This window comes from Rhinoraja longicauda, chromosome 5 (genome assembly GCF_053455715.1).
Source record: "Rhinoraja longicauda isolate Sanriku21f chromosome 5, sRhiLon1.1, whole genome shotgun sequence".
NCBI classification, from domain to species: Eukaryota; Metazoa; Chordata; class Chondrichthyes; order Rajiformes; family Arhynchobatidae; genus Rhinoraja; species Rhinoraja longicauda.
The window spans coordinates 83,950,866-83,978,443 of record NC_135957.1 but is presented as its reverse complement, the minus strand read 5'-3'; the positions used below and the strand labels follow the sequence as shown (position 1 = coordinate 83,978,443).

Genomic DNA, 27,578 nt, shown 5'->3' with positions numbered 1-27,578 from the left:
ACTGTGGCCCCTGGTTCTGGGCTCGCCCGACATTGGGAACATCCTTCTGAACTCCAGCGAGTGCAGGCCCAGTGCCGTCAAACGCTCATCACACGTTAACCCACTCATTCCTGGGATCATTCTCGTACAAAACCTCCTCTCGACCCTCTCCAGCGGGTCAGGCAGGAGCTGTGGAGGCAATGAGGAGGCGGTGTATTCCTTTCGAATAAAGGTGGAGGAGGGGGGGGGGGGGGGGGGGGTAGAAAGCTTGGAAAGAAGTGAGGGTGGGAAAAATCCTTGCAAGTGATGGGTGGATACAGGTGGGGGGGAGGGGGGATTGGCAGATGGGTGAACAAAGGTCAGAGATGCAAAGGAAACAAAAGCATATGTGAGAAAAGGAGAAAAGAGGAATGAAATGTGAAGAGAGGGAGGGATAGAGGTGGAAGGGGAAGGATAGTTGAAGAAATAGCAGTCGATATGGAAGAATTTCTTTCGTCAGAGGGTGGTGAAACTGTGGAATTCATCACCACAGACGGCTGTGGAGGCCAAGTCAATGGATATTTTTGTGGGTGTTAATCAGGTTCCAACCAAACCCCCCACCCCACTGGAACACAGGAGGATGAGGGGAGATCTTACAGAGGTGTACAAAATCATGAGAGGAAGAGATCGGGTAGATGCACAGAGTCTTTTACCCAGAGTAGGGGAATCGAGAACCACAGGACACAGGTTCAAGGTGAAGGGGAAAAGATTTAATAGGAATCCGAGGGGTAACTTTTTCACACAGAGGGTGACGGGTGTATGGAACAAGCTGCCAGAGGAGGTAGTTGAGGCTGGGACCATCTCATCGTTTAAGTAACAGTTGGACAGGTACATGGATAGGATGGGTTTGGAGGGTTATGGACCAAGCGCAGGCAAGTGGGACTAGGGTAGCTGGGACATTGTTACCGGTGTGGGCGAGTTGGGCCGAAGGTCCTGTTTCCACACTGTATCACTCTACGATTCTATAACAAAAAGAGACTTGGCAGAGTGGACTAATTATAAGTAAACGGTAGGAGCAGAATTAGCCCATCACTCACTCCGCTGTGCTTTAATTCTGAGGCTGTGCCCTCTGGTCCTAGACTCTCCCACTGGTGGAAACATCTTCTCCACATCCACCTTTCACTATTTGGTAATTCTGCTCCGTGAACTTATGAAGACCCTTATCCACGTTCTCCAGAGATGCTGCCTGACCCGCTGAGTTACTCCAGCGCTTTGTGTCTTTTTTTACACGCAGTTCCTTGCTTCCACCGTCCATCTGCCTTGCCTTGCCCGTAGAAGGCATGGTCTCGCTGTTTTTCCTTGACGTGGGCTGCTGGTTGTGTGAGGCCTAGCTACCTGGCTCGCTCACGATCTAGGCCCGGACCATCGTTACGGGCGGGGGACAGGTGCGGGGAACAGAAGGGTGGGGAGGGGAGGGGAGGGGTTCCTCGAAAGGGAAGAAAAAAGGCAACTGCCTCAAATTGGTCCTTGTATGCGTATAGTACACGGGGGGAGGGGGGAAGAAACACAAAGAAATGGGGCCCAAAACTGGTCACTTTAGGAAAAGACACAAAGTGCTGGAGAAACTCAGCGGGTCAGGCAGCGTCTATGGAGGAGGGAATGGACAGGTGCCGTTTGGGGGGGGGGGGGGGGGGTTGGGACACTTCTTCAGACTGCCATGGAGCGTCCTTCAGCCACGTCTTCTGTCCATCGCCCCTCCGCGGATGCTGCCCGACCCGCCGAGTCCCTCCGGCACCTTGCGTGTGGCTCAGGGTTCCCGGCGTCTGCAGTCCCTGGTTGCTCGTGGTCGCTGGAGAGACGGTGTCCCTGTGGCTTGCCAAGGCAGGAGAAGGTGTGGGGCGGTCTGGCTGGCTGGCTGGCTGGCTGCCCACCTCCCTGCCGGACCCCGTCCTAGTGTGAGGACTAGAGGCCGGGCTCCGTCTGTCCCTGCACCGCGCTCTTCCACGCCGCCTCTTTCAACTCCGAGCACTGGAAGTAGTGCCTCTTGCGGTGAGATATTACTTGGTTGGAAGCGTGCCGTTCCGGCGAGCCGCCGGACGCCGGCGTTTTGGCCGCGGGGAAGGTGACTCCACTGCTCCATCGCTCCAAGCTGCTCAGCGGGCTATCGACCGAGATACCTGCAACAAGAACAAAATAAAAACCGTGGGTGAACCCTCCCCTTGACCCGCTGCGGCGCCGTGCGTGCGTGCGTGTGCGCCAGAGGCACGGTTTAGTTTAGTTTAGTTTAGAGATACAGCGCGGAAACAGGCCATTCGGCCCACCTAGCCCGCGCCGACCAGCGATCCCCGCACACTAACACTATCCTACACACACTAGGGACAATTTACGTTTATACCAAGCCAATTAACCTACAAACCTGCACGTCTTTGTAGACAATAGACAATAGGTGCAGGAGTAGGCCATTCGGCCCTTCGAGCCAGCACCATCATTCAATGTGATCATGGCTGATCATTCTCAATCAGTACCCCGTTCCTGCCTTCTCCCCATACCCCCTGACTCCGCTATCCTTAAGAGCTCTATCGAGCTCTCTCTTGAATGTATACAGAGAATTGGCCTCCACTGCCCTCTGAGGCAGAGAATTCCACAGATTCACAACTCTCTGACTAAAAAAGATTTTCCTCATCTCTGTTCTAAATGGCCTACCCCTTATTCTTAAACTGTGGCCCCTGGTTCTGGACTCCCCCAACATTGGGAACATGTTTCCTGCCTCTAACATGTCCAACCCCTTAATAATCTTATACGTTTCGATAAGATCCCCTCTCATCCTTCTAAATTCCAGTGTATACAAACCTAGTCGCTCCAGTCATCATCATCATCATCATCATATATATACAGCCGGAAACAGGCCTTTTCGGCCCACCAAGTCCGTGCCGCCCAGCGATCCCCGTCCATTAACACTATCCTACACCCACTAGGGACAATTTTTACATTTACCCAGCCAATTAACCTACATACCTGTACGTCTTTGGAGTGTGGGAGGAAACCGAAGATCTCGGAGAAAACCCACGCAGGTCACGGGGAGAACGTACAAACTCCTTACAGTGCAGCACCCGTAGTCAGGATCGAACCTGAGTTTCCGGCGCTGCATTCGCTGTAAAGCAGCAACTCTACCGCGGCGCTACCGTGCCGCCCGCCTTTCAACATATGACAGTCCCGCCATTCCGGGAATTAACCTAGTAAACCTACGCTGCACGGCCTCAATAGCAAGAATATTGTAGTGTGGGAGGAGACCGAAGATCACGAAGAAAACCCACGCAGGTCACGGGAAGAAGGTACAAACTCCGTACAGACGGCACCCGTAGTCGGGATCGAACCCGGGTCTCTGGCGCTATAAGGCAGTAGCTCTACCAATGAGCCACTGGTTTAGGTTTATTATTGTCACGTGCACTGAGGTACAGTGAAAAGCCCTGTTTTGCATGCTGTCCAAACAGATCAGGTAATACTATACATATATACGATCAGGTCAAACTCCAGTGCAATAGGTAGAGCAATGGGGATGGTATCAGAGTTCAGGATACAGTTTCTAAGCTTCATAGTGTAACAGTTCCAGCGAAAAAATCCAATGACCACAATGGAATATGTTGGCGAATCAGGACTGTAGTCTAGCTTATGAATACCGCCCCGACGTGGCAACTCCAACAGCCTGACCGCGGGAGAAGATGGCAGGGGAAGAGAAAAGCCATTCTGGCCTTCCATCACAGTGAGGAGGGGACTGGAGGAGACTCACTGTGATGGATGTTTCTTTTGTTTGGTGTTGGTTTATGATTGTTTATGGTGTTGGTTTATGAAAAATGAGGAGGAACCTCATTGAAACTTACCGAATAGTGGAAGATCTGGATAGAGTGGATGTGGAGAGGATGTTTCCACTAGTGGGAGAGTCTAGGACCAGAGGTCACAGCTTCAGAATAAAAGGTTGTGCTTTTAGAAAGGAGATGAGGAGGAATTTCTTTAATCAGAGGGCGGTGAATCAGTGGAACTCATTGCCACAGACGACTGTGGAGGCCAAGTCAGTGTATACTTTTAACGTGGAGATTGATAGGTTCTTGATTAGTATGGGTGTCAGGGGTTATGGGGAGAATGGGTTTAGGAGGGAAAGATAGATCGGCCACGATTGAATGGCGGAGCAGAATTGATGGGCCGAATGGCCTAATTCTGCTATCACAAATAATGAACTTATGAACATGAGAATAAATGATGGGAATCTGGTGGTACACACTTTCAAGCTTCTGTATCTTCTGCCCGATGAGAGAGTGGAGCAGGCATGAGTGGGGAAGGTCCTTGATTATGCTGACTGCCTGACAATCAAATCAAACTCAAGTACAATAGGTAGAGCAAAGGGGAAGATACAGAGTGCAGAATATAGTTCTCAGCATTGTAGCGCATCAGTTCCACAGACAAAGTCCAATGTCCGCAATGGGGCAGAGGTGAATGGGACAGTGCCCTAGCTGGTGGATGGGCCGTTCAGAAGCCTGGTAACAGAGGGGAAGAAGCTGTTCCTGAGTCTGGTGGTGCGCGCTTTCAAGCTTCTGCACCTTCGGCCTAGTGGGAGTTGGTGCAGGGGGAAGGAGCAGCTAGCGTGGGAAAGGTCTTTCATCGTGTTGGAAGTGTTAAGAGTCATAGTTATGCAGTGTGGAAACAAGTACTTCGGCCCAACTTGCCCTCACAGGCCAACCCCATCTACACTAGTCCCACCTGCCTGTGTTTGCCCCACATCCCTCTAAACCTGTCCTATCCATCTACCTGCCTAATTGTTTCGTAAATGTTGCAATAGTACCTGCCTCAACTACCTCCTCCGGCTGCTCATTCCATACACCCACCACTACTTTTGCGTGAAAAAATTACCCCAGAGGTTCCTATTAAATCTATATCCTCTGGTCCTCGATTCTGCTTCTCTGGGCAAGAGACTCTGTGCGTCTACCCGATCTATTCCTCTCATGATTTTGTACACCTCTGTAAGATCACCCCTCATCCTCCTACGTTCCATGGATTAGAGACCCAGCCTATTCAACCTCTCCCTATAGCTCACACCCTCTAGTCCTGGCAACATCCTCGTAAATCTTTTCTGAACCCTTTCAAGCTTGACAATATCTTTCCTATAAAATGGTGCCCAGAACTGAACACAACATTCTAAATGTGGTCTCACCAATGTCTTATACATCCGCAACATAACCTCCCAACTTCTATATGCAATACTCTGACCGATGAAAGCCAAAGTGCCAAAAGCCTTTATGACCACCTTATCTACCTGCGACTCTCTGCGATCTATTCCTCTCATGATTTTGTGAAAGGGTAAAACTTGGGTGGCTGTGGAGATAAGCTGTTCCATAGACAGTAGATATAGAATCAGGGTTGCCAACTGTCCCGTATTAGCCGGGACATCCCGTATTTTGGGCTAAATCAGTTTGTCCTGTACGGGACCGCCCTTGTCTCGTATTAGCAGGGTTGCCAACTTCCTCACTCCCAAATAAGGGACAAAGGGTGATGTCCTCACCCAGCCAGCGGCCACGTGCTCCCGCTCCACCAATGGTGGCCGGCAGGACCGGGGGGCCGCCATTGGTGGAGCGGGAGCACATATGGTCACGTGGGGCGTGGGGGACGAGATGTCACCTTGTCCCGTATTTGGGAGTGAGGAAGTTGGCAACCGTAGATAAAATGTTGATGCAGCCTCCAAAAGCCAGTATTGATTTTATTTACTGATTTTATGGCATGGAGTAGATGGAGCAGGTTCAAGTGCAGAATATTAAAAAAAGACACAAAGTGCTGGAGTAACTCAGCCATCAGGCGAACATGGATAGATGACGTTTCGAGTCGGGACCCTTCTTCAGACCAGCATCTGCAGTTTCTTGTTTCTGTCATCCTGTTGAGTTTCACTGTCTGTGTCACTCGTTTCACCTACGCCACAGCCAACAATGGACTATTAGAAACATAGAAAAATAGGTGCAGGAGTAGGCCATTTGGCCCTTCGAACCAGCACCGCCATTCAACATGATCATGGCTGATCATCCACAATCAGTACCCCGTTCATGCTTTCTCCCCATATCTCTTGATTCCATTAGCCCTAAGAGCTAAATCTAACGCTCTCTTGAAAACATCCAGTGAATTGGCCTCCACTGCCTTCTGTGGCAGAGAATTCCACTAAGATTCACAACTCTCTGGGACAAAAGGTTTTTCCTCATCTCAGTCCTAAATGGCCTACCCCTTATTCTTAAACTGTGAACCCTGGTTCTGGACTCCCCCAACATCGGGAACATTTTTCCTGCATCTAGCCTGTCCAGTCCTCTTAGAATTTTATATGTTTCTATAAGATCCCCTCTCGTCCTTCTAAATTCCAGTGAATACAAGCCCAGTTGACCCAACCAGTTCATCACACAACCAGTTCATCATATGTCAGTCCCGCCATCCCGGGGATTAACCTGGTGAACCTACGCTGCACTCCCTCAATAGCAATAATGTCCTTCCTCAAATTAGGAGGCCAAAATTGCACACAATACTCCAGGTGCGGTCTCATCAAAGCCCTGTACAACTGCAGTAGGACCTCCCTGCTCCTAAACTCAAATCCTCTCACTATGAAGGCTAACACGCCATTAGCTTTCTTCACTGCCTGCTGTACCTGCATGCTTACTTTCAGTGACTGATGTACAAGCTCACCCAGGTCTCGTTGCACCTCCCCTTTTCCTAATCTGACACCATTCCTATAATAATCTGCCTTCCTGTTCTTGCCACCAAAGTGGATGACCTCACATTTATCCACATTATACTGCATCTGCCATGCATCCGCCCACTCACACAACCTATCCAAGTCACCCTGCAGCCTCATAGCATCCTCCTCGCAGCTCACACTGCCACCCAACTTGGAGATGTTACATTTCATTCCCTCGTCTAGAGGGAGAGGGAGAGCATGTACCAACACCCTTCCTAACCATTCTATTTACCCGTGACACCACTTTCAAGGAACTAAGCGCCTGCATTCCTAGATCACTCTGCTCCACAACACTCCCCAGAGCCCTACTATGCACTGTGATAAGACGATAGAAATACAGGTATGTTGAGGTCAGAGGCACAACCCTTATTTCAGAAGAAAGCTTTCATAATTTAGGTTGAAAGAGGGGTTGGTAAATTTGAAAAAGGATTTCCTCTAATGGGGTAAGAATGAAGTTTAAAATTTCAAGCTGAAGTAAAAGCAGCACACAGGTGCTCACACACTCACTCAGTCACACACATGCTCACACACACACAAGCTCACACACTCACACACACACACACACACGCTCACACACACACTCACTCAGACACACTCACACACACGCTCACACACACACGTTCACACACACACACTCACTCAGACACACTCACATACACACACGCTCACACACACTCACTTACACGCACACACACGCTCACACACACACTCACTCAGTCACACACACGCTCACACACTCACGCTCACACACACTCACTCAGACACACTCACACACACACGCTCACACTCACTCACTCACACACGCTCACACTCACTCACACGCTCACACTCACTCAAGACACACACACGCTCACACACACACTGACACACTCACACACACACGCTCACACACTCAGCCACACACGCTCACACACACACGCTCACACACTCAGACACACACTCATCCACACACTCACATTCTCTCAGACACACACACACACCCAGACACACATACAAATTTTACATACAGACACACACATTCAGACACACACACATGCACACGCACACACATACAAAGAAACACACACAAAGACACAAACACAAACAGGAACATGCACGCACACACGTAAGATCCATGCACGCACGGACACACACACATGCGGATATACACACAGCCACACAGTGATAAAGACACAGACAAAAAGATGCACACACACACACACAGACACTCACACATGCAGACATACACAGACACACACACACTCACAAAGACACACACATGCGGATATACACAGACACACAGTCATAAAGACACAGACAAAAAGATACACGCACACACATAGACACACACATGCAGACATACACAGACACACACACACTCACAAAGACACACATACAAGCACACGCACACACAGAGACACACACATCTTAAAATCCCACCTTACAATACTCACCATCAGTAATCTAAAGAAAACATCTTTTACAATAGAACGTGCAAATATTTTAACAGATGCAAAAATATGGAATTGAAAGTGTCAAGAGTAAAGAAATTGCAGTTTTCCAAAGCAAGCACGCCATGATATATGAATGCCTTACCTTTCTTCACCTGATCTTGGGAACAAGGAAAGCACGAGCAAAGCAGCATGTATGACCTCTCCCTGGGATCATGGGACAACCTGCAAGATGGGACTAGTGCCACACACAGGCCTTGGCAGAGGAGAAGTTTCACCTTCCATGTAGGTGAAAGGTGGGAGAAGTTTCACCTTCCATGTAGATGGTAGTTGAGCCCGGGACTATCGCAATGTTTAAGAAGACAGGTATATGGATAGGTGAGGTTTGGAGGGATATGGACCAAACGTAGGCAGATGGGACTAGTGTAGCTGGGACATGTTGGTCGGTGTGCACAAGTTGGGCCGAAGGGCCTGTTTCTACGCTGTATCACTCTATGGCTAGATATAAAGTTGTGCCTTTACAATAATTCGGCTGTTTTCATGTTCATAAGTGATTGGAGCAGAAGTAGGCCATTCGAGCTATCATGTCTACTCCACCATTCAATCATGGCTAATCTCTCTTTCCCTCTCAACCCCATTCTCCTGCCCTCTCCCCATAGTCCATGACACTCTTATTAATCAAGAACCTGTCAATCTCGGCCTTAAAAATACCCAATCACTTGGCCTCCACAACTGTCTGTGGCAATGAATTCCACAGATTCACCACCCTCTGACTAAAGACATTTCTCCTCATCTCCTTTCTAAAGGAACGTCCTTTTATTCTGAGGCTATGACCTCTGGTCCGAGACTCTCTGACTAGTGGAAACATCCTCTCCACATCCACTCTATCCAGGCCTTTCACTATTTGGTAAGTTTCAATGAGGTCCCCCCTCATCCTTCTAAACTCCAGCGAGTACAGGCCCAGTGCTGTCAAACGCTCATCATATGTTAACCCACTCATTCCTGGGACCATTCTCGTAAACCTCCTCAGGACCCTCTCCAGAGCCAGCACATCCTTCCTTCCTCAGATATGGGGCCCAAAACTGTTCACAGTGCTCCAAATGGGGTCTGGGGCCGTTTTCTTCCTTTTATCATTTCCAGATTTATGGGCAGCATGGTGGCACAGCTGCTAGAGTTTTTAATATACCTGGTTAATCATTTTTACAATGTTCCTACTTATATTCCACTGGCAGGCAAGTCATTATTTTTCCTGCACTCCATTGCAGACCGTGTGCTGTCAGTGTTTGCATGATCTCCTTGTGACCGCGTGGGTTTCTTCCGGATTCCTTCCACATCCCAAAGATGCGCGGGTTTGGAGGTTAATTGGCCATCCGCATATTGCCCCTGGCATGTAGGGAAGGGATGTGATGACATAGAACTAGTGTGAAGAGAAGGGTTGCCAACTGTCCCGTATTAGCCGGGACATCCCGTATTTTGGGCTAAATTGGTTTGTCCCGTACGGGACCGCCCTTGTCCCGTATTAGTAGGGTTGCCAACTTCCTCATGCCCAAATAAGGGATAAAGGGTGACGTCACCACCCCGCGTGACCTTAAAAGGGTGACGTCACCGCCCTGTGCCCCAAGTGACCTCACCCAGCCAGCGGCCACATGCTCCCGCTCCACCAATGGCGGCCGCCCGCCCCCTCTCCCTGGGATCATGGGACAACCTGCAAGATGGGACTAGTGCCACACACAGGCCTTGGCAGAGAAGTTTCACTTTCCATGTAGATGGTAGTTGAGGCAGGGACTATCGCAATGTTTAAGAAACAGTTAGACAGGTACATGGATCGGTCAGGTTTGGAAGGATATGGGGCAAACGCAGGTAGGTGGGACTAGTGTAGCTGGGGCATGTTGGTTGGTGTGGGCAAGTTGGGCCGAAGGGCCTGTTTCTATGCTGTATCACTCTATGACTATATATGAAGTTGAACCTTTACAATAATTCAGCTGTTTTCTTGTTCATTGGAGCAGAAGTGGGCCTTTCGAGCTATCGAGTCTACTCCGCCATTCAATCATGGCTGATCTATCTTTCCTCTCAACCCCATTTTCCTGCCTTCTCCCCATATCAAGGGATATGGAGAGAAGGCAGGCACAGGTTACTGATTGTGGAAGATCAGCCATGATCACAATGAACAGCGGTGCTGGCTCAAAGGGCCAAATGGCCTCCTCCTGCACCTATTTTCCATGTTTCTATGTAACACCCTTATTAATCAAGAACATGGCAATTTCTGGCTTAAAAATATCCAATGACTTTACCTCCACAACCGTCTGTGGCAATGAATTCCACAGATTCACCACCCTCTGGCTAAAGAAATTTCTCCACATCTCCTTTCTAAAGGAACGTCCTTTTATCCTGAGGTTATGACCTCTGGCCCTAGACTAGTGGAAACATCCTCTCCACATCCACTCTATCCAGTCGCCTTTGTCCCGTATTTGGGGGTGAGAAAGTTGGCAACCCCATGTGAAGGGGTGATCGATGGTTGGTGAGGACTTGGTGGGCCAGTTTCCAGGCTGGATCTCTTAACCACTTTCATTATTTGTCATAGTGAGACTACACCCAACCCTAGAGCGAACTAGTCCCGTGTGATAATCAACATTGGTGATAGTCACTTTGCTAAATATCAGCAAACATAGAAAATGGTAGAAATACTCAATAGACCAAGTAGCATCAATTAGGAGAAAAACAGCCTCGACGTTTCAGGTCACGGACACTTCATGATAATTGAAATAGTTGGTATTGGTGTTGGTTCATTGTGATTAGGTACGTTCTCCCTGTAACTTGCGTGGGTTTTCTCCTGGTGCTCCGGTTTCCTCCCAGACTCCAAAGACGTGCAAGTTGGTAGGTTAATTGGCTTTGGTTCCCAGGGGTGGCAAGGTGGTGCAGCGGTAGAGTTGCTGCCTTACAGCGCCAGAGACCCGGATTCCATCCTGACTACGGGTGCTGCCTGTATGGAGTTTCGGCCCACCGAGTCCGCGTCGACTAGCGATCCCCACACATTAACACTACCCTACGCACACTAGGGACATCTCTACAATTATACCAAGCCAATTAACCTACATCTCTGTACGTCTTTGGAGTGTGGGAGGAAACCGTAGATCTCGGAGAAAACCCACGCAGGTCACGGGGGATCTGTATGGAACAAGCTGCCAGAGGAGGTAGTTGAGGCTGGGACTATCCCATCGTTTAAGAAACAGTTTGACAGGTACATGGATAGGACGGGTTTGGAGGGATATGGACCAAGCGCAGGCAAGTGGGACTAGTGTAGCTGGGACATGTTGGCTGGTGAGGGCAAGTTGGACCGAAGGGCCTGTTTCCACACTGTCTCACTCTATGACTCTCCACCATTGACTCCATCTACACCACGTTGCCTCGGAAAAGACGTGCCACCCTGGGACATTCCTTCTTCTCCCCGCTCCCGTCCGGCAGAAGGTACAGAAGCTTGAAAGAGCGCACCACCAGACTCAGGAACAGCTTCTTCCCCTCTGTTACCAGGCTTCTGAACGGTCCTTCCATCAGTTAGGGTACCGTCCGATTCACCTCTACCCCATTGTGGACATTGGACTTTGTCTGTGGAACTGATGCGCTACAACGCTGAGAACTATATTCTGCACCCTTTGTACCCATTCGTATATTTAGAATGAAGATGAGAAGGAATTTCTTTAGTCAAGGGTTGGTGAATGTGTGGAATTCTTTGCCACAGACGGCAGTGGAGGCCAAGTCAATGGACTATTACGGACATTAGTCTGTGGAACTGGTGCACTACAACGCTGAGAACTATATTCTGCACTCTGTATCTTCCCCTTCTCTGGAGACTGAGTGTCACCCATAATATCACCCGTTCGCTAATGTAACCAAAGGGTTCGGATAACATGGTAAACCTCATGAGCAAAGCATGAGTACTCGGATTGCCAACTGTCCCGTATTAGCCGGGACATCCCATATTTTGGGCTAAATTGGTTTGTCCCGTACGGGACCGTCCTAGTCCTGTTTTCGTAGGGTTGCCATTTTCCTCACTCCCAAAGAAGGGACAAAGGGTGACGTCACCGCCCCACGCCCCACGTGACCTCACCCAGCCAGCGGCCACGTGCTCCTGCTCCACCAATGGCGGCCGCCATTGGTGGAGCGGGAGCACGTGTCCGCTGGCTGGGTGAGGTCACGTGGGGCGCGGGGCGGTGACATCACCCTTTGTCCCGTATTTGGGAGTGAGGAAGTTGGCATCCCCAGTGAGTACTGTATAAACAGTAGCAATAAGGAACTGCCTTGCTAGATAGAGCTCTTAAGGAGAGCGGAGTCAGGGGGTATGGGGAGAAGGCAGGAACGGGGTACTGATTGTGGATGATCGGCCATGATCACATTGAATGGCGGTGCTGGCTCAAAGGGCTGAATGGCCTCCTCCTGCACCTATTGTCTATTGCCGATGCTGGTTTACATTTGTCATCTTAAACCCCTTATTCTGACTACCAGCATAATTAGCTGTGAGGCATCTGGTAATTATTTATAATGCATCATGGAGAGTGTCACACAAAATGGGCCTTTTGTTTCAGTGTGGGTTGTAAATGAAATTAATTTTAGTTTATAAAACTCCTGCCAGCTGATTAAATGCAGCCTTTTTGAGAAGGTCACAAAGTGCGGACTTGCCATGTCCATTTTTGGCAGATTATTTTGGATAATACTAAGGAAAATAACCTGTCAAAAATGTTGGGGAATACCATTAAGCAGCAAGTCAAATATTTCACTTTTGGAGATACAGCAGGCCCTTCTGTCCACTGAGTCTTGGTTTAGTTTGGTTTAGAGACAGCGCAGAAACAGACCCTTTGGCCCACCGAGTCAAATCAGTCTGAAGAAGGGTCTCGGCCCGAAACGTCACCCATTCGTTCTCTCCCGAGATGCTGCCTGACCCGCTGAGTTACTTCAGCAATTTTTGTCTACCTTCGATTTAAACCAGCATCTGCAGTTCTTTCCCACAGGAACAACTTACAATTTTACTGAAGCCAATTAACCTACTTGCCTTTGTATCTTTGGAGTGTGGGTGGAAACCAGAGCACTGGGAGAAAACCCCATGGGTGAACGTACAAACTCCACGCAGTCAATAGACAATAGGTGCAGGAGGAGGCCATTCGGCCCTTCGAGCCAGCACCGCCATTCAATGTGATCATGGCTGATCATTCTCAGTACCCCGTTCCTGCCTTCTCCCCATACCCCCTGACTCCGCTATCCTTAAGAGCTCTATCTAGCTCTCTCTTAAATGCATTCAGAGAATTGGCCTCCACTGCCTTCTGAGGCAGAGAATTCCACAGATTCACAACTCTCTGACTGAAAAAGTTTTTCCTCATCTCAGTTCTAAATGGCCTACCCCTTATTCTTAAACTGTGGCCCCATGTACTGGACTCCCCCAACATTGGGAACATGTTTCCTGCCTCTAACGTGTCCAACCCCTTAATAATCTTATACGTTTCGATAAGATCTCCTCTCATCCTTCTAAATTCCAGTGTATACAAGCCTAGTCGCTCCAGTCTTTCAACATATGACAGTCCCGCCATTCCGGGAATTAACCTAGTAAACCTACGCTGCACGCCCTCAATAGCAGGGTCTCTGGCGCTGTAAGTCGGCAACTCTACCGCTGTGACACTGTGCCGCCCCATGCTGACTATTGATGACCCGCTCACGCTAGTTCTACTTTATCCCACTTTCACATCCATTCCCTACACACCAGGGGCCATTTACAGAGACCCACAAACTCCAAAAGGACACTAGGTGCTGGCGTAACTCAGCAGGTCAGGTAGCATCGCAGATGGCTTCTGAACGGTCCTTCCATAAGCAAGGATACCGACCAATTCACCTCTATCTCATTATGGAAGTGGCCTTTATCTATGGAACCGATGCTCCACAATGTTGAGAACTATATTCTGCACTCTGTATCTTCCCTTTTGCTCTATCTTGAGTTTGTCTTGATTATATGCATGTATCGTATTATCATATTTGTTTTAATAGCATGCAAAACAAAAATTTGCACTACAGGTGACAATAATAAACCTAAATATAAACCTAGTGTCGATAAGTGGCACGAGGATAGAAGATTATCCAGAGATACACAAAATGCTGGAGTAACCCTGCAGATCAGGCAGCATCTCTGGAGAAAAGGAATAGGTGACCCTTCTTCACACTGAAAGATAGAGGTGGGAGGAGGGAACTGAGGCGGGAAAAGGCCAGAACAAATTGGGGCCGGCAACAGATGACCTCAGCAGAGTGGAGTCCATGATGGCCCACTGTTGGCTAATGAGAGGGATACAAGGATGCGAACAATGGAACTGGTAGGATGACTAAGGTGGAGGAGTGAGGAGAGAGAAAGAAAGCAAGGGTTTTACTTGAAGTTACATTCATACCCGGATAGACACTATGATGAGAACAAACCTTTTCACCCAGAGAGTTGTGAATTTGTGGAATTCTCTGCCACTTAAGGCAGTGCAGGCCAATTCTCTGAATGAATTTAAAAGAGAGTTAGATAGAGCTCTAGGGGCTAATGGAATCAAGGGATATGGGGAGAAGGCAGGCACGGGTTACTGATTGTGGATGATCAGCCATGATCACAATGAATGGCGGTGCTGGCTCGAAGGGCCAAATGGCCTCCTCCTGCACCTATTTTCTATGTTTCTAGGATCGAAGGAATGGGTGACTTCACAGTCAGAAGAAGGGTCTCGGCCCGAAACGTCACCCATTCCTTCTCTCCAGAGATGCTGCCTGTTCCGCTGAGTTACTCCAGTATTTAGTGTCTATCTTCGGTGTAAACCAGCATCTGCAGTTCCTTCCTACACTAAACGTTCACACCGCTGGAGTGTCAGCTGCCCAAGCAAAATTAGGTGCTGTTCCTCCAGTTTGCGTGCGGCCTCACTCGGACAATGGAGGAGGCCCTGGACAGAAGGGGCAGTGCGGGATTGGGAAGGGGAGTTTAAATGTTTGGCAATCGGGAAGAAGCTTGTCCTTGGTCTTATTGAATGGAAGAGCGGGCCCATGAGACTGTGCTCCCCTCTGCTTCTTTCAATATCTTTTTAATTAAATGAAAATTAAAGATCGTGTCAAGGTGTTCAAATCATGACTATCCAATGTTCTGACCAACATTTGAACCAACCAACAACAGCACCAAACACCATTATCCAATTGTTCCCTCATTCTGAAGAAGGGTCCTGACCCTAAACATTGTCTATCCTCCCCGTCCCCCTCCCCCCCCATGATAATGACAGACCCGCTGAGTTCCTCCAGTACCTTTTAGTTCAGTTTAATTTAGTTAGAGATGGAGCCTGGAATCAGGCCCTTCGGCCCACTGAGTCAATAGACAATAGACAATAGGTGCAGGAGTAGGCCATTCGGCCCTTCGAGCCAGCACCGCCATTCAATGTGATCATGGCTGATCATTATCAATCAGTACCCCGTTCCTGCCTTCTCCCCACCCCCTGACTCCGCTATCCTTAAGAGCTCTATCTAGCTCTCTCTTGAATGCATTCAGAGAATTGGCCTCCACTGCCTTCTGAGTCTGCATCAACCAACGATCACACGTACACGTGTTCTATGTGGAGGGCGACACAGTGGCGCAGCGGTAGAGTTGCTGCCTCACAGCGCCAGAGACCCGGGTTCCATCCTAACTATGGATGCTGTCTGTACGGAGTTTGTATGTTCTCTCTGTGACCGCGTGGGTTTTCTCCGGGTGCTCCGGTTTCCTCCTACACTTCAAAGACCTACAGATTTGTAGGTTAATTGACTTTGGTAAAAATTGTAAATTGTCCCTAGTGTCGGGTAGTTCTTGCGTACAGAGTGATTGCTGGTTGGCGGGCAGTCAGTGGGCCGGAAACATGCCCTTCGACCCATCGGGTCCGCGCCGACCAGCCATCCCTGCACGCTAACACTATCCTACACACACTGGCGGCAATTTACAAATACTGTATACCAAGCCAATTAACCTCCAAACCTGTGCATCTTTGGAATGTGGGAGGAAACTGGTGCACCTGAAGAAAACCCACGTGGTCACGGGGAGAACGTACAAACTCCATACAGACAGCACCCGCCGTCACGATCGAACCCGGGGCTCTGGCGCTGTAAGGCAGCAACTCTACCGCTGCGCCACCGCGCCACCTCTCTATCCGCATTTTATCAATAGTCTGAAGTCTAAAGCACTGGTTCCAATTGCCTGACGTTAGCGAGGTAGATTTGAGATTTTTAGATTTAGAGATACAGCGCGGAAACAGGCCCTTCGGCCCACCGAGTCCGCGCCGCCCAGCGATCCCCGCACATTAACACTATCCTACACACACTAGGGACATTTTTTTACATTTACCCAGTCAATTAACCTACATACCTGTACGTCTTTGGAGTGTGGGAGGAAACCGAAGATCTCGGAGAAAATCCACGCAGGTCACGGGGAGAACGTACAAACTCCGTACAGACGGCGCCCGTAGTCAGGGTTGAACCTGAGTCTCCGGCGCTGCATTCGCTGTAAGGCAGCAACTCTACCGCTGCGCCACCGTGCCGATACTTGGCTGCTAGTTATCAGAGGTCAATCCACTCATGTTCCGTGGCTCAGAGGGAGGCATAATTTTGTCAAGATCCCAAAGGAGGATCACCAGAAAACCCAGACCCAAGCAGCTGCACTTTAAATAGGATTGGGAGAAATATATTAACGTCTGCATTGAGCTGTAAACACTGATGTCTAACATCTGTGAAGATTAAGTGAGGGGGGGGCAGAGAGAGAATCGAGGCATGAGAACATGGCCAATGTTATTTCACATCTCAGCAGGTTCTAGTCTAACTACCTCTCCTGACATTCAACAATACGGGCGGCCCGGTGGCGCAGCGGTAGAGTTGCTGCCTCACAGCGCCAGAGACCCGGGTTCCATCCTGACTACGGGTGCTTGTCTGTACGAAGTTTGTACGTTCTCCCCGTGATCGCGTGGGTTTTCTCCGGGTGCGCCGGTTTCCTCCCACACTCCAAAGACGTACAGGTTTGTAGGTTAATTGGCTTGGTATATCTGTAAATTATCCCTAGTGTGTGTAGGATAGTGTTAGTGTGCGGGGATCGCTGGTCGGCGCGGATTTGGTGGGACGAAAGGCCTGTTTCCGCGCTGTATCTCTAAACTACACTAAAAACAGTATAGAAATTAGGAGGCCATGTTTTATATAGATATTTATATGTAAATGTTAAGACAGACACAGAATGCTGGAGTAACTCAGCAGGTCAGGCAGCATCTCGGGAGAAAAGGAATAGGTGACATTTCGGGTTGAGACCCTTCTTCAGATTCATGTTTTTTCATTGTTGTACAGATGTATAAGACATTGGTGAGGCCACATTGTATTCAGAAGGTTGGAGTATTGTGTTGTTTTGATCGAAACTTGTTTAGATTAATTTAGTTTAGAGATACAGTGGGGTAACAGGCCCTTCGGCCCACTGAGTCCATGCCGACCATTGATTACCCATTCATAAGTTTATTTAGTGACAGGAGCAGAATTAGGCCATTCAAGTCTACTCCGCCATTCGATCATGGCTGGTCTATCTTTCCCTCTCAACCCCATCCTCCTGCCTTCTCCCCATAACCCATGGCGCCCATAATAATCAAGAATCTATCTATCTCTGCCTTAAAAATATCCATTGATTTGGCCTCACACCGTGCCTACACTATCCCACTTCCTCATCCACTCCCTGCGCACTAGATAAATAGTCTCCCGACACAGAAAGAAGTGAGGGTTTGTAGGTTAATTGGCTTCTGTAAATTGTTCCATAGAAACATAGAAAATAGGTGCAGGAATAGGCCATTCGGCCCTTCGAGCCTGTACGCACCGCCATTCAATATGATCATGGCTGATCATCCAACTCAGTATCCCGTACCTGCCTTCTCTCCATAGCCCCTGATCCCTTTAGCCACAAGGGCCACATCTAACTCCCTCTTAAATATAGCCAATGAACTGGCCTCAACTACCTTCTGTGGCAGAGAATTCCACAGATTCACCACTCTGTGTGAAAAAAAACTTTCTCATCTCGGTCCTAAAAGACTTCCCCCTTATCCTTAAACTGTGACCCCTTGTTCTGGACTTCCCCAACATCGGGAACAATCTTCCTGCATCTCGCCTGTCCAACCCTTTAAGAATTTTGTACGTTTCTATAAGATCCCCCCTCAATCTTCTAAATTCCAGCGAGTTCCTAGTGAGTAGGATAGTGTTAGCGCTCAGGGTGGTAGGGCTCGGTGGGGCCGAAGGGCCTGTTAACTCACTGCATCTCTAAAACCAAAACTAAACAGTAAGTGACTGTGGAAACGCTCGTCTGTTGTGGCAGGAGTGAGTGTAGGTCTCTCTGTGTCCTCACATGTGTGTTGCCTTCAGGTTTTGTTGTTGTTGTTGTTTTGGTAAACGCTTTTTGAAAACAAACCTTTACTTGTTCTGGTTTCGAATCCGGAGACATCTGCGTTTCACGGGTGGCGGACTGTCGTCGGGGCCTGTGTTGAGTATTGGCGTGGAGGTTAGGCAGGGTGCTATGGCAGTCTTTTCGGTGGCTTTTGGCACAGGCTGTACGAAGCAGCCCGCCTTGCGCACTACTCTCAAGGCATATGCATGGTCCTCATCTGCAGGATTGTGACTCACATCCTGCCTGTCCACCCCACCCGGGGGTGATGCAACGGAGGCCTTCTTACCTGCCTCTACCTCCAGCGCACAGTTCGACGAGCAGTTGTTTTCTTTGACTGACTCCAGCTCGTTGGCAGCGATCATCTCCAGCGCCTGTTGTTGTTGCTGTTGTTGCTGCTGTTGTTGTTGTTGTTGCTGCTGCTGCTGCTGCTGCTGTTGTGGCTGCTGTGGTTGTAGCCGCGGCGGTGATGGCGGTGTTGGCGGCGACTGTGGTTCCTGGTTGTTGGCCTGTTGCTGTTGGTCTGAGGGGCTCTCCAGGCAGTGGGAACCGTCCATGTTCTTGGCGCCGCCGTTGGTGAGCGGGTTGCAAGGCGGCGGCGGTGGCGGCGTAGAGTCCGTGTCTCCCGAATGCGGGCAGCGGGTGACGCCAATGCAAGGTAACGCCTTGGGCTCAAGAGGGTTCGAGTCCCTACTACGGTCAAAGCAGTTCCGTTTGTCCGGACTGGCAAGGGTTAAGTCCACCACACTCCGGCCTGCTTCGTTCTCGTTTTCCACCTTGACGGACGCCCGTAGAAGAGGCGGGAGGACGGTGTGGTTGAGTCTGCTTCGGCAACTCATGGTCAGGTCTATGACCTCGTTGAGCGGGAAGTCCGAGGTGTCGGGGAGGAAAGGCGGGAAGTTGCTGTGGATGGCGGGGCCGTTCAGCTTGAGGGTCAGGTCGACGACTTCGCCCCGGATGGCGTCCAGGAGCCCCGGGGCGAAGAGGCGGCTCAGGCTTTGGAGGGCCGGCGTTTGGACGGGCTTGGCCGGGGGGGGCCGCTGCTGCTGCTGCTCGCCAGCGGGGGCCGGGGAACCGGCGTGTTCATGGCTGCCCTCCTCGCCGGGCCTCGGGCCCAGGAGGCCGCTCGACGCTCCGGCCCGGGAGCAGAAGTCGTGGGGGATGGGGATAGGGATAGGGATGGGGACGGGCAGGGGCACGATGACGGGGTAGGGCACCAGGAGAGTGGGAGGTGGCACCAGGGGGGCGAGCGAGGGCACGCCGTAGTTCATCAGGTGCGGCAAGTGCAGGTGGCCGTTGTGCATCAGGTTGTGGGGGGGGAACGAGACGCCGGGGAGGGGGGCCGTGGGCGGGTGCAGGCCCTGGTGAGGGCCCGGCCCCGGCTGCCCCGGCTGCCCCGGCTGGGGGTGCAGGTGCGGGGAGAGCATGGAGCGGTGGTGCATGGGGCTGGAGCTGGGGCCCATGGACCTGGAGCCACACGTCGGCGGGGCCAGCCCGGGGATGAGGTGGTTGGAGAGCGGGCTGTTGGGGCTCGGTGTGTGAGGCCCCCGGAGGTAGGGCGGGCGGGCGTGCTGCATCATCTGCTGCTCCATGAAGACGGGCAGGGGCACGGGCCCTCGGTTGGTCATCACCATGGAGGGGCTGACTGACCCCAGGCCTGGCGGCTGCTGAACCAGGCCGGGGGGACTGTCGACTGCCCCTCCCGCCATGGAGACGGGCGTGTGCATTTTGCCCGCGGGGTCTGAAGGGGAGAGGGCCGTGGAGGAGGGGACCGGGCCTTGGAGGCCCATGGGGGACGGCGGTTTCCTGAGCATGTCGGACAGAGGCATGCTCCACGACTCGGGGGTCAGCAGCTGCATGCCCGTGTGCTCGGACTTCTTCTCCGCGGCCGGGTGCCCGCTGCTGCTGCCGCACAAGCCCACCGGCAGGTTGGCCTGCGTCTCCTTGTAAAAAATGTCCATCTTGTACTGGTTGAGGCATTTGGCGCTGCAGAACTGCAGGCGACGCTCCCCGTCACCAAAGTCCAGGTACTCCTTCGTGTGTCGGATGTGCTTGCACCAGTCACACACCTGCGGTCGGAAGAAACGAGAGAGAGTACATGAGGAGGACGCACAACCAACTCTCAAAGCAAGCACAAAACAAAGTTCTCAGCTGAAGAGAAATTACATAGAAACATAGAAAATAGATGCAGGAGTAGGCCATTCGGCCCTTCGAGCCTGCACCATTCAATATGATCATGGCTGATCATCCAACTCAGTATCCCGTACCTGCCTTCTCTCCATACCCCCTGATCCCTTTAGCCACAAGGGCCACATCTAACTCCCTCTTAAATATAGCCAATGAACTGGCCTCAACTACCTTCTGTGGCAGAGAATTCCACAGATTCACCACTCTTTGTGTGAAAAAAAACTTTCTCATCTCGGTCCTAAAATACTTCCCCCTTATCCTTAAACTGTGACCCCTTGTTCTGGACTTCCCCAACATCGGGAACAATCTTCCTGCATCTAGCCTGTCCAACCCCTTAAGAATTTTGTAAGTTTCTATAAGATCCCCCCTCAATCTTCTAAATTCCAGCGAGTACAAGCCGAGTCTATCCAGTCTTTCTTCATATGAAAGTCCTGCCATCCCAGGAATCAATCTGGTGAACCTTCTCTGTACTCCCTCTATGGCAAGAATGTCTTTCCTCAGATTAGGAGACCAAAACTGTACACAATACTCCAGGTGTGGTCTCACCAATGCCCTGTACAACTGCAGCAGAACCTTCCTGCTCCTATACTCAAATCCCCTCGCTATGAATGCCAACATACCATTCGCTTTCTTCACTGCCTGCTGCAACTGCATGCCTACGTTCAATGAGTGGTGTACCACGACACCCATGATGGAAGGCCAAGACATTCTGGCCTTCCATCACAGTGAGGAGGGGACTGGAGGAGACTCACTGTGATGGATGTTTCTTTTTTTTGTTGTTTGTGTTTTGTGTTGGTTGGGGTTGTGTAATTTGTTAATTTTATTGCTCTTATTGTTGGACTGTAGGTGACGAAATTTCGTCCAAAAGACTTGTTTTTTGGATGACAAATAAAGATATCCTGAATCCTGAAAGTTCTCAGCGGTAACTCAAGAAGATATTTTAGTTTAGTTCAGAGAGCTAGAGCGAGCTCTTAAGGATAGCGGAGTCAGGGGGTATGGGGAGAAGGCAGGAATGGGGTACTGATTGAGAATGATCAGCCATGATCACATTGAATGGCGGCATTTATTCACAAAATGCTGGAGTAACTCAGCAGGTCAGGCAGCATCTCAGGAGAGAAGGAATGGGTGACGTTTCGGGTCGAGACAGCCATTCCTTCTCTCCTGAGATGCTGCCTGACCTGCTGAGTTACTCCAGCATTTTGTGAATAAATACCTTCGATTTGTACCAGCATCTGCAGTTATTTTCTTATACTACATTGAATGGCGGTGCCGGCTCGAAGGGCCGAATGGCCTCCTCCTGCACCTATTGTCTATTTAGTTCAGAGATACAGCGTGGAAACAGGCCCACCGGGTCCGCGCCGCCCAGCGTTCCCCGCACATTAACACCCTCCTACACCCACTGGGCACGATTTTTACATTTACACCAAGTCAATTAACCTACAAAACCTTGTACGTCTTTGGAGTGTGGGAGGAAACCGAAGATCCCAGGAAAAAAACCCCAAGCAGGTCACGGGGAGAACGTACAAACTCCGTACAGACAGCGCCCGCAGTCGGGATCGAACCCGGGTCTCCGGCGCTGCATTCGCTGGAAGGCAGCAACTCTACCGCTGCGCCACCATTTAATCTCTGAAGAACTCAACCTCTCACGTTATTCCCTTCATCATGTATCTGTGCGCTGTGGACATTAGTCTTAAGAAGGGTCTCGACCCGAAACGTCGCCCATTCCTTCTCTCCTGAGATGCCGCCTGACCCGCTGAGTTACTCCAGCATTTTGTGAATAAATACGCTCGATTGTAATGGTGTCTTGTCTTTCCGCTGACTGGTTAGCGCGCAACAAAAGCTTTACACTGTACCTCGGTACACCTAAACTAAACTAAAACAGGACAATAAACTAAATTACACTCAAACTATAGCTCCGCCCCTCGAGTCCTGGCAACATCCATCACAGCTAGATAGAGTGGTCAAAGAGACTTTTGGCACATTGGCCTTCATCAGTCAGAATATTGAGTATAGAAGTTGGGAGGTCATGTTGCAGTTATTTCAGACGTTGGTGAGGCCGCATTTAGTTTAATGTGTTCAGCTTAGCCACCATGTTACTGGAAAGATGCTGTCAAGCTGGAAAGGGTGCAGAGATTTACGAGGATGTTGCCAGGGCCAGAGCTTCTGAGCTAAAGGGAGAGGTTGAGCAGGCTGGGACTCTATTCCTTGGAGCGCAGGAGGATGAGGGGTGACCTTATTGAGGTGTATAAATTCATGAGAAGAATAGGTCGGGTAGATGCACACAGTCTTTTGCCCAGAGTAGGGGAATTGAGGACCAGAGGACACCGGTTTAAGATGAAGGGGAAAAAGATTTAATAGAAATCTGAGGGGTAACTTTTTCACACAAAGGCTGGTGGGTATATGGAACGAGCTGCCAGAGGGGGTAGAGCAGAGGGATCTAGGAACAGTTAGACAGCTACATGGGTAGGACAGGTTTGGAGCGACCAAACACAGGCAGATGGGACCAGTGTATCTGGGTGATGTTGGCCAGTGTGGGCAAGTTGGGCTGAAGGACTTGTTTCCACGCTGTATCACTTTATGACTATGACTTTCGTTGCTGGTTCAGGATGTGTTTACACTAGAGCACTGCTACTTTGCAGATAGGGAAACCAATGGAACCTTGCAAAGTTTGGACACTTTTAGAATTTAATTCATGAAGATCTTACAAGACAAAAGTTCCAACAGGCAAACGTCCTGAGTTCATTTGTGAAAGGAACACAATTAGGCCATTCGGCCCATCAGGTCTACTCCACCATTCAATCATGGCTAATCTGTCTCTCTCTCCTAACCCCATTCTCCTGCCTTCTCCCCATAACCCCTGACACTCGTACACTCGGTACATGCAGTGTTTTGGAAAGACACAGGATGCAGTGATTCGGCGGGTCAGGAGGACATGGATGGGTGATGTTTAGGGTCAGGACCCATCTTCAAAGCATCGCCGATCCTTGTTCTCCGGAGATGCTGCCTGACCCGCTGAATTACTCCAGCACTTTGTGTCTTTCCTTGGGAAACCAGTATCTGCAGTTCTTTGTTTCTACATGCAGGGCATTTTTTGTAAAATGAAAAGTGACTTGTGCAGGAGAGAAGGCTTATACAGTCCCTCGTGTGTTCCCCCAAATGCCTCACCATGGCATCCAATGCAGTAATTTAATGACTGGAACTGGACACCACACAATAACGACTGGGCTTGTATGCACTGGAGTTTAGAAGGATGAGAGGGGATCTTATAGAAACATATGTAAGAAAATAACTGCAGATGCTGGTACAAATTGATGGTATTTATTCACAAAATGCTGGAGTAACTCAGCAGGTCAGGCAGCATCTCAGGAGAGAAGGAATGGATGACGTTTCGGGTCGAGACCCTTCTTCAGACCCGAAACGTCATCCATTCCTTCTCTCCTGAGATGCTGCCTGACCTGCTGAGTTACTCCAGCATTTTGTGAATAATTATAGAACCATATAAGATTATTAAGGGATTGGACGCGCTAGAGGCAGGAAACAGGTTCCCAATGTTGGGGGGGGAGTCCAGAACCAAGGGGCCACAGTTTAAGAATAACGGGTAGGCCATTTAGAACGGAGATGAGGAAAATCTTTTTCAGTCAGAGAGTTGTAAATCTGAGGAATTCTCTGCCTCAGAAGGAAGTGGAGGCCAGTTCTCTGGATGCTTTCAAGAGAGAGCTAGATAGACCTCTTAATGATAGCGGAGTCAGGGGGTATGGGGAGAGGGCAGGAACGGGGTACTGATTGAGAATGATCATTGAATGGCGGTGCTGGCTAGAAGGGCCGAATGGCCTACTCCTGCACCTATTCTCTATTGTTTATTATTGTCTACTGTCTATAATATGTGTCCTCTAATTGAGTTTAGAAGGATGAGGGGGGCCCTCATTGAAACTTGCCGAATAGTGAAAGGCTTGGACAGAGTGGGTGTGGAGAGGATGTTTCCACTAGTGGGAGAGTCTAGGACTAGAGGTCATAGCCTCAGAATAAAAGGATGTTCCTTTAGGAAGGAGATGAGGAGGAATTTCTTTCAACACAGAATGGTGAATCTGTGGAGGCCAAGTCAATGGATCTTTTTAAGGTGGGGATTGGCAGAGTCCTGATTAGTAAAGGTGTCAGGGGTTATGGGGAGAAGGCAGGAGAACGGGGTTGAGAGGGAGGGATAGATCAGCCATGGTTGAATGACGGAGTGGACTTGATGGGCCAAGTGGTCTAATTCTGCTCCAAGAACAAGGAACACGAATAGCTGAAATTCCCCGCTCAGGAAACACTTCAACACAACGCATTGATAAACATCGTTGCTCCTCATTTCTCATTACAGTTTTCAGGACAAGCCAATCAATATGTTTGACCCACTGGAGACGATATGAAAGATCAGGTTGCCTTTTTTAAGTGACATACTATTCCTCGGGAGTATTTTGCTCTCGGGTTACATCGGCCAGTCCGCGCACGCTCCCTTGTTGCAGTTTGGTCTAGGTTGGCAGGCAATCCAAGTGCAGCCCTAGTTAAAGTTTTTATAATCCGGAGTGTCGCGAGCAGTTGTGGTCATCCCCATCACAGGAACGACGTGCAAGCTTTGGAGGGGGAGCAGAGGAGGTCATCCTGGATTAGAGGGTTTCAGCTACAGGGAGAGGTTCGACAGACTTGGATTGCTTTCTCTGGAATGTCAGAAGTTGAGGGGAGACTTAGACAATAGATAATAGACAATAGGCAGCAGGAGGCCATTTGGCCCTTCGAGCCAGTACCGCCATTCAATGTGATCATGGCTGTTAAGAGTGAAGTGCCGTGAAGGGAAGTGGTCTTGGTCGGCACGGTGGCACAGTGGTAGAGTTGCTGCCTCACAGCGCCAGTCTACGGGTTCAATCCTGACTACGGGTGCTGTCTGTACGGAGTTTGTACGTTCTCCCCGTGACCTGCGTGGGTTTTTTCCGGGTGCTCCGGTTTCCTCCCACACTCCAAAGACTTACAAATTTGTACGTTAATTGGCTTCGGTAAATTCGTCTGTGCCTTTCGTAATTTTATATACTTCTATCAAGTGAATTCCACAGATTTACAACTCTCTGACTGAAACAGTTTTTCCTTAGGTCGGAGATGAGGAAAAACTTTTTCACCCAGAGAGTTGTGAATCTCTGGAATTCTCTGCCTCAGAAGGCAGTGGAGGCCAATTTTCTGGATGCTTTCAAGAGAGAGTTAGATAGGACTCTTAAAGATAGCAGAGTCAAGGGATATGGGGAGAAGGCAGGAACGGGGTACTGATTGTAGATGATCAGCCATGATCACAGTGAATGGCGGTGCTGGCGTGTAGGGCCGAATGGCCTCCTCCTGCACTTATTGTCTATTGTCTATTGTCTAAATTGATGCTCGTCCACTCTGTGACGATTTCACCTATTCTGTCGAGGCTGAGGAGCGGGGAAACAGGCCCTTCAGCCCACCAAGTCCACGCCGACCTTCGATCACCCGTTCACACTAGTTCCATGTTATCCCACTTTCTAATTCATTCTGTACACATTGGGGGCAAATTTCCAGAGGCCAATTAACCCATAAACCCACACCTCTTTGGAATGTGGGAGGAATTTGGAGCACCCGGAGAAAGCCCACGTGGTCACTGCGAGATTTTACTCTTGACTTTAAGAGATACAGCACGGAAACAAGCCCCTTCGGCCCACAGAGTCCTCGCCGACCAGCGATCACCCCGTACACTAACACCATCCTGCACACGAGGGATAATGGACCACTTTTTTTAACAAAGCCAATTAACCCTACAAGCCTGTACATCTTTGGAGTGTGGGAGGAAACCGGAGCACCCGGAGAAAACCCACGCAGGTCACGGGTGAATGTACAAACTCCGCACAGACAGCACCCGTAGTCTGGATCAAACCTGGGTGTCTGGTGGCGTGAGAGCGTGAGAACTCTACCGCTGCACCACCGCGCCACCCACTACTTGACTTGATTCTTAAAACAGTGTGTACAATTCTATGTATTCTGAAAAGTACAACATGCTGAATAATCACACAACTAGCCACTAACACTACTAATTCAACCACTAATAGTTCAGCCGTGATATGAATGGAAGAGCAGACTTGATGGGCCAAATGTAGCAGTTCAGGACACCCAACTGTATGGAGGTTCAGGTTAGTTTAGTTTTTAGTTTAGAGATACAGCGCGGAAACAGGCCCTTTCGGCCCACCGAGTCCGCGCCGACCAGCGATCCCCGCACATTAACACCATCCTACACCCACTAGGGACAATTTTTACATTTGCCCAGCCAATTAACCCACAAACCTGTACGTCTTTGGAGTGTGGGAGGAAAACGAAAATCTCGGAGAAAACCCATGCAGGTCACGGGGAGAACGTACAAACTCCGTACAGACGGCGCCCGTAGTCGGGATTGAACCCAGGTCTCCGGCGCTGCATTCGTTATAAGGCAGGAACTCTCCCGCTGCGCCACTGTGCCGCCCTGATTAGTCATAGAGTGATACAGTGTGGAAACAGGCCCTTCAGCACAACTTGCCCACACCGGCCAACATGTCCCAGCTACACTAGTCCCACCTGCCCGCATTAGGCCCTTACCATTCTAAATCTGTCCTATCCATGTACCTGTCCAAGTGACTCCTGAATGTTGGGATATTCCTTGCCTCAACTACCTCTTCCGACAGCTTGTTCCATACACACACCATCCTTTGTGTAAAAAAGTCACCCCTCAGTTCCTATTAAATCTTATCTTAAAGGGGATCTTATAGAAAAATATAAAATTCTAAAAGGACTGGACAAGCTAGACGCAGGAAAAATG

General features: G+C 49.8%; 1 protein-coding gene across 5 annotated transcripts in view; it reads right to left on the bottom strand.

Moving 5' to 3' along the window:
- Positions 1–237: 237 nt before the first annotated feature.
- sobpa (sine oculis binding protein homolog (Drosophila) a) overlaps positions 238–27,578 on the bottom strand; it is a 242,894-nt gene continuing 215,553 nt past the window's right edge. For 4 of the 5 annotated variants that reach the window (XM_078399865.1, XM_078399866.1, XM_078399868.1 and 1 more), the window contains 2 exons: positions 18,855–20,634; positions 238–2,135 (listed from right to left, as the gene is read on the bottom strand). In XM_078399865.1, the coding sequence (XP_078255991.1) occupies positions 1,921–2,135; positions 18,855–20,634 (1,995 nt within the window). In that variant the 3' untranslated portion in view covers positions 238–1,920. Of the gene's footprint in view, positions 2,136–18,592; positions 20,635–27,578 lie in introns of all 5 variants that reach the window. The other variant, XM_078399864.1, reaches the window with a different exon arrangement.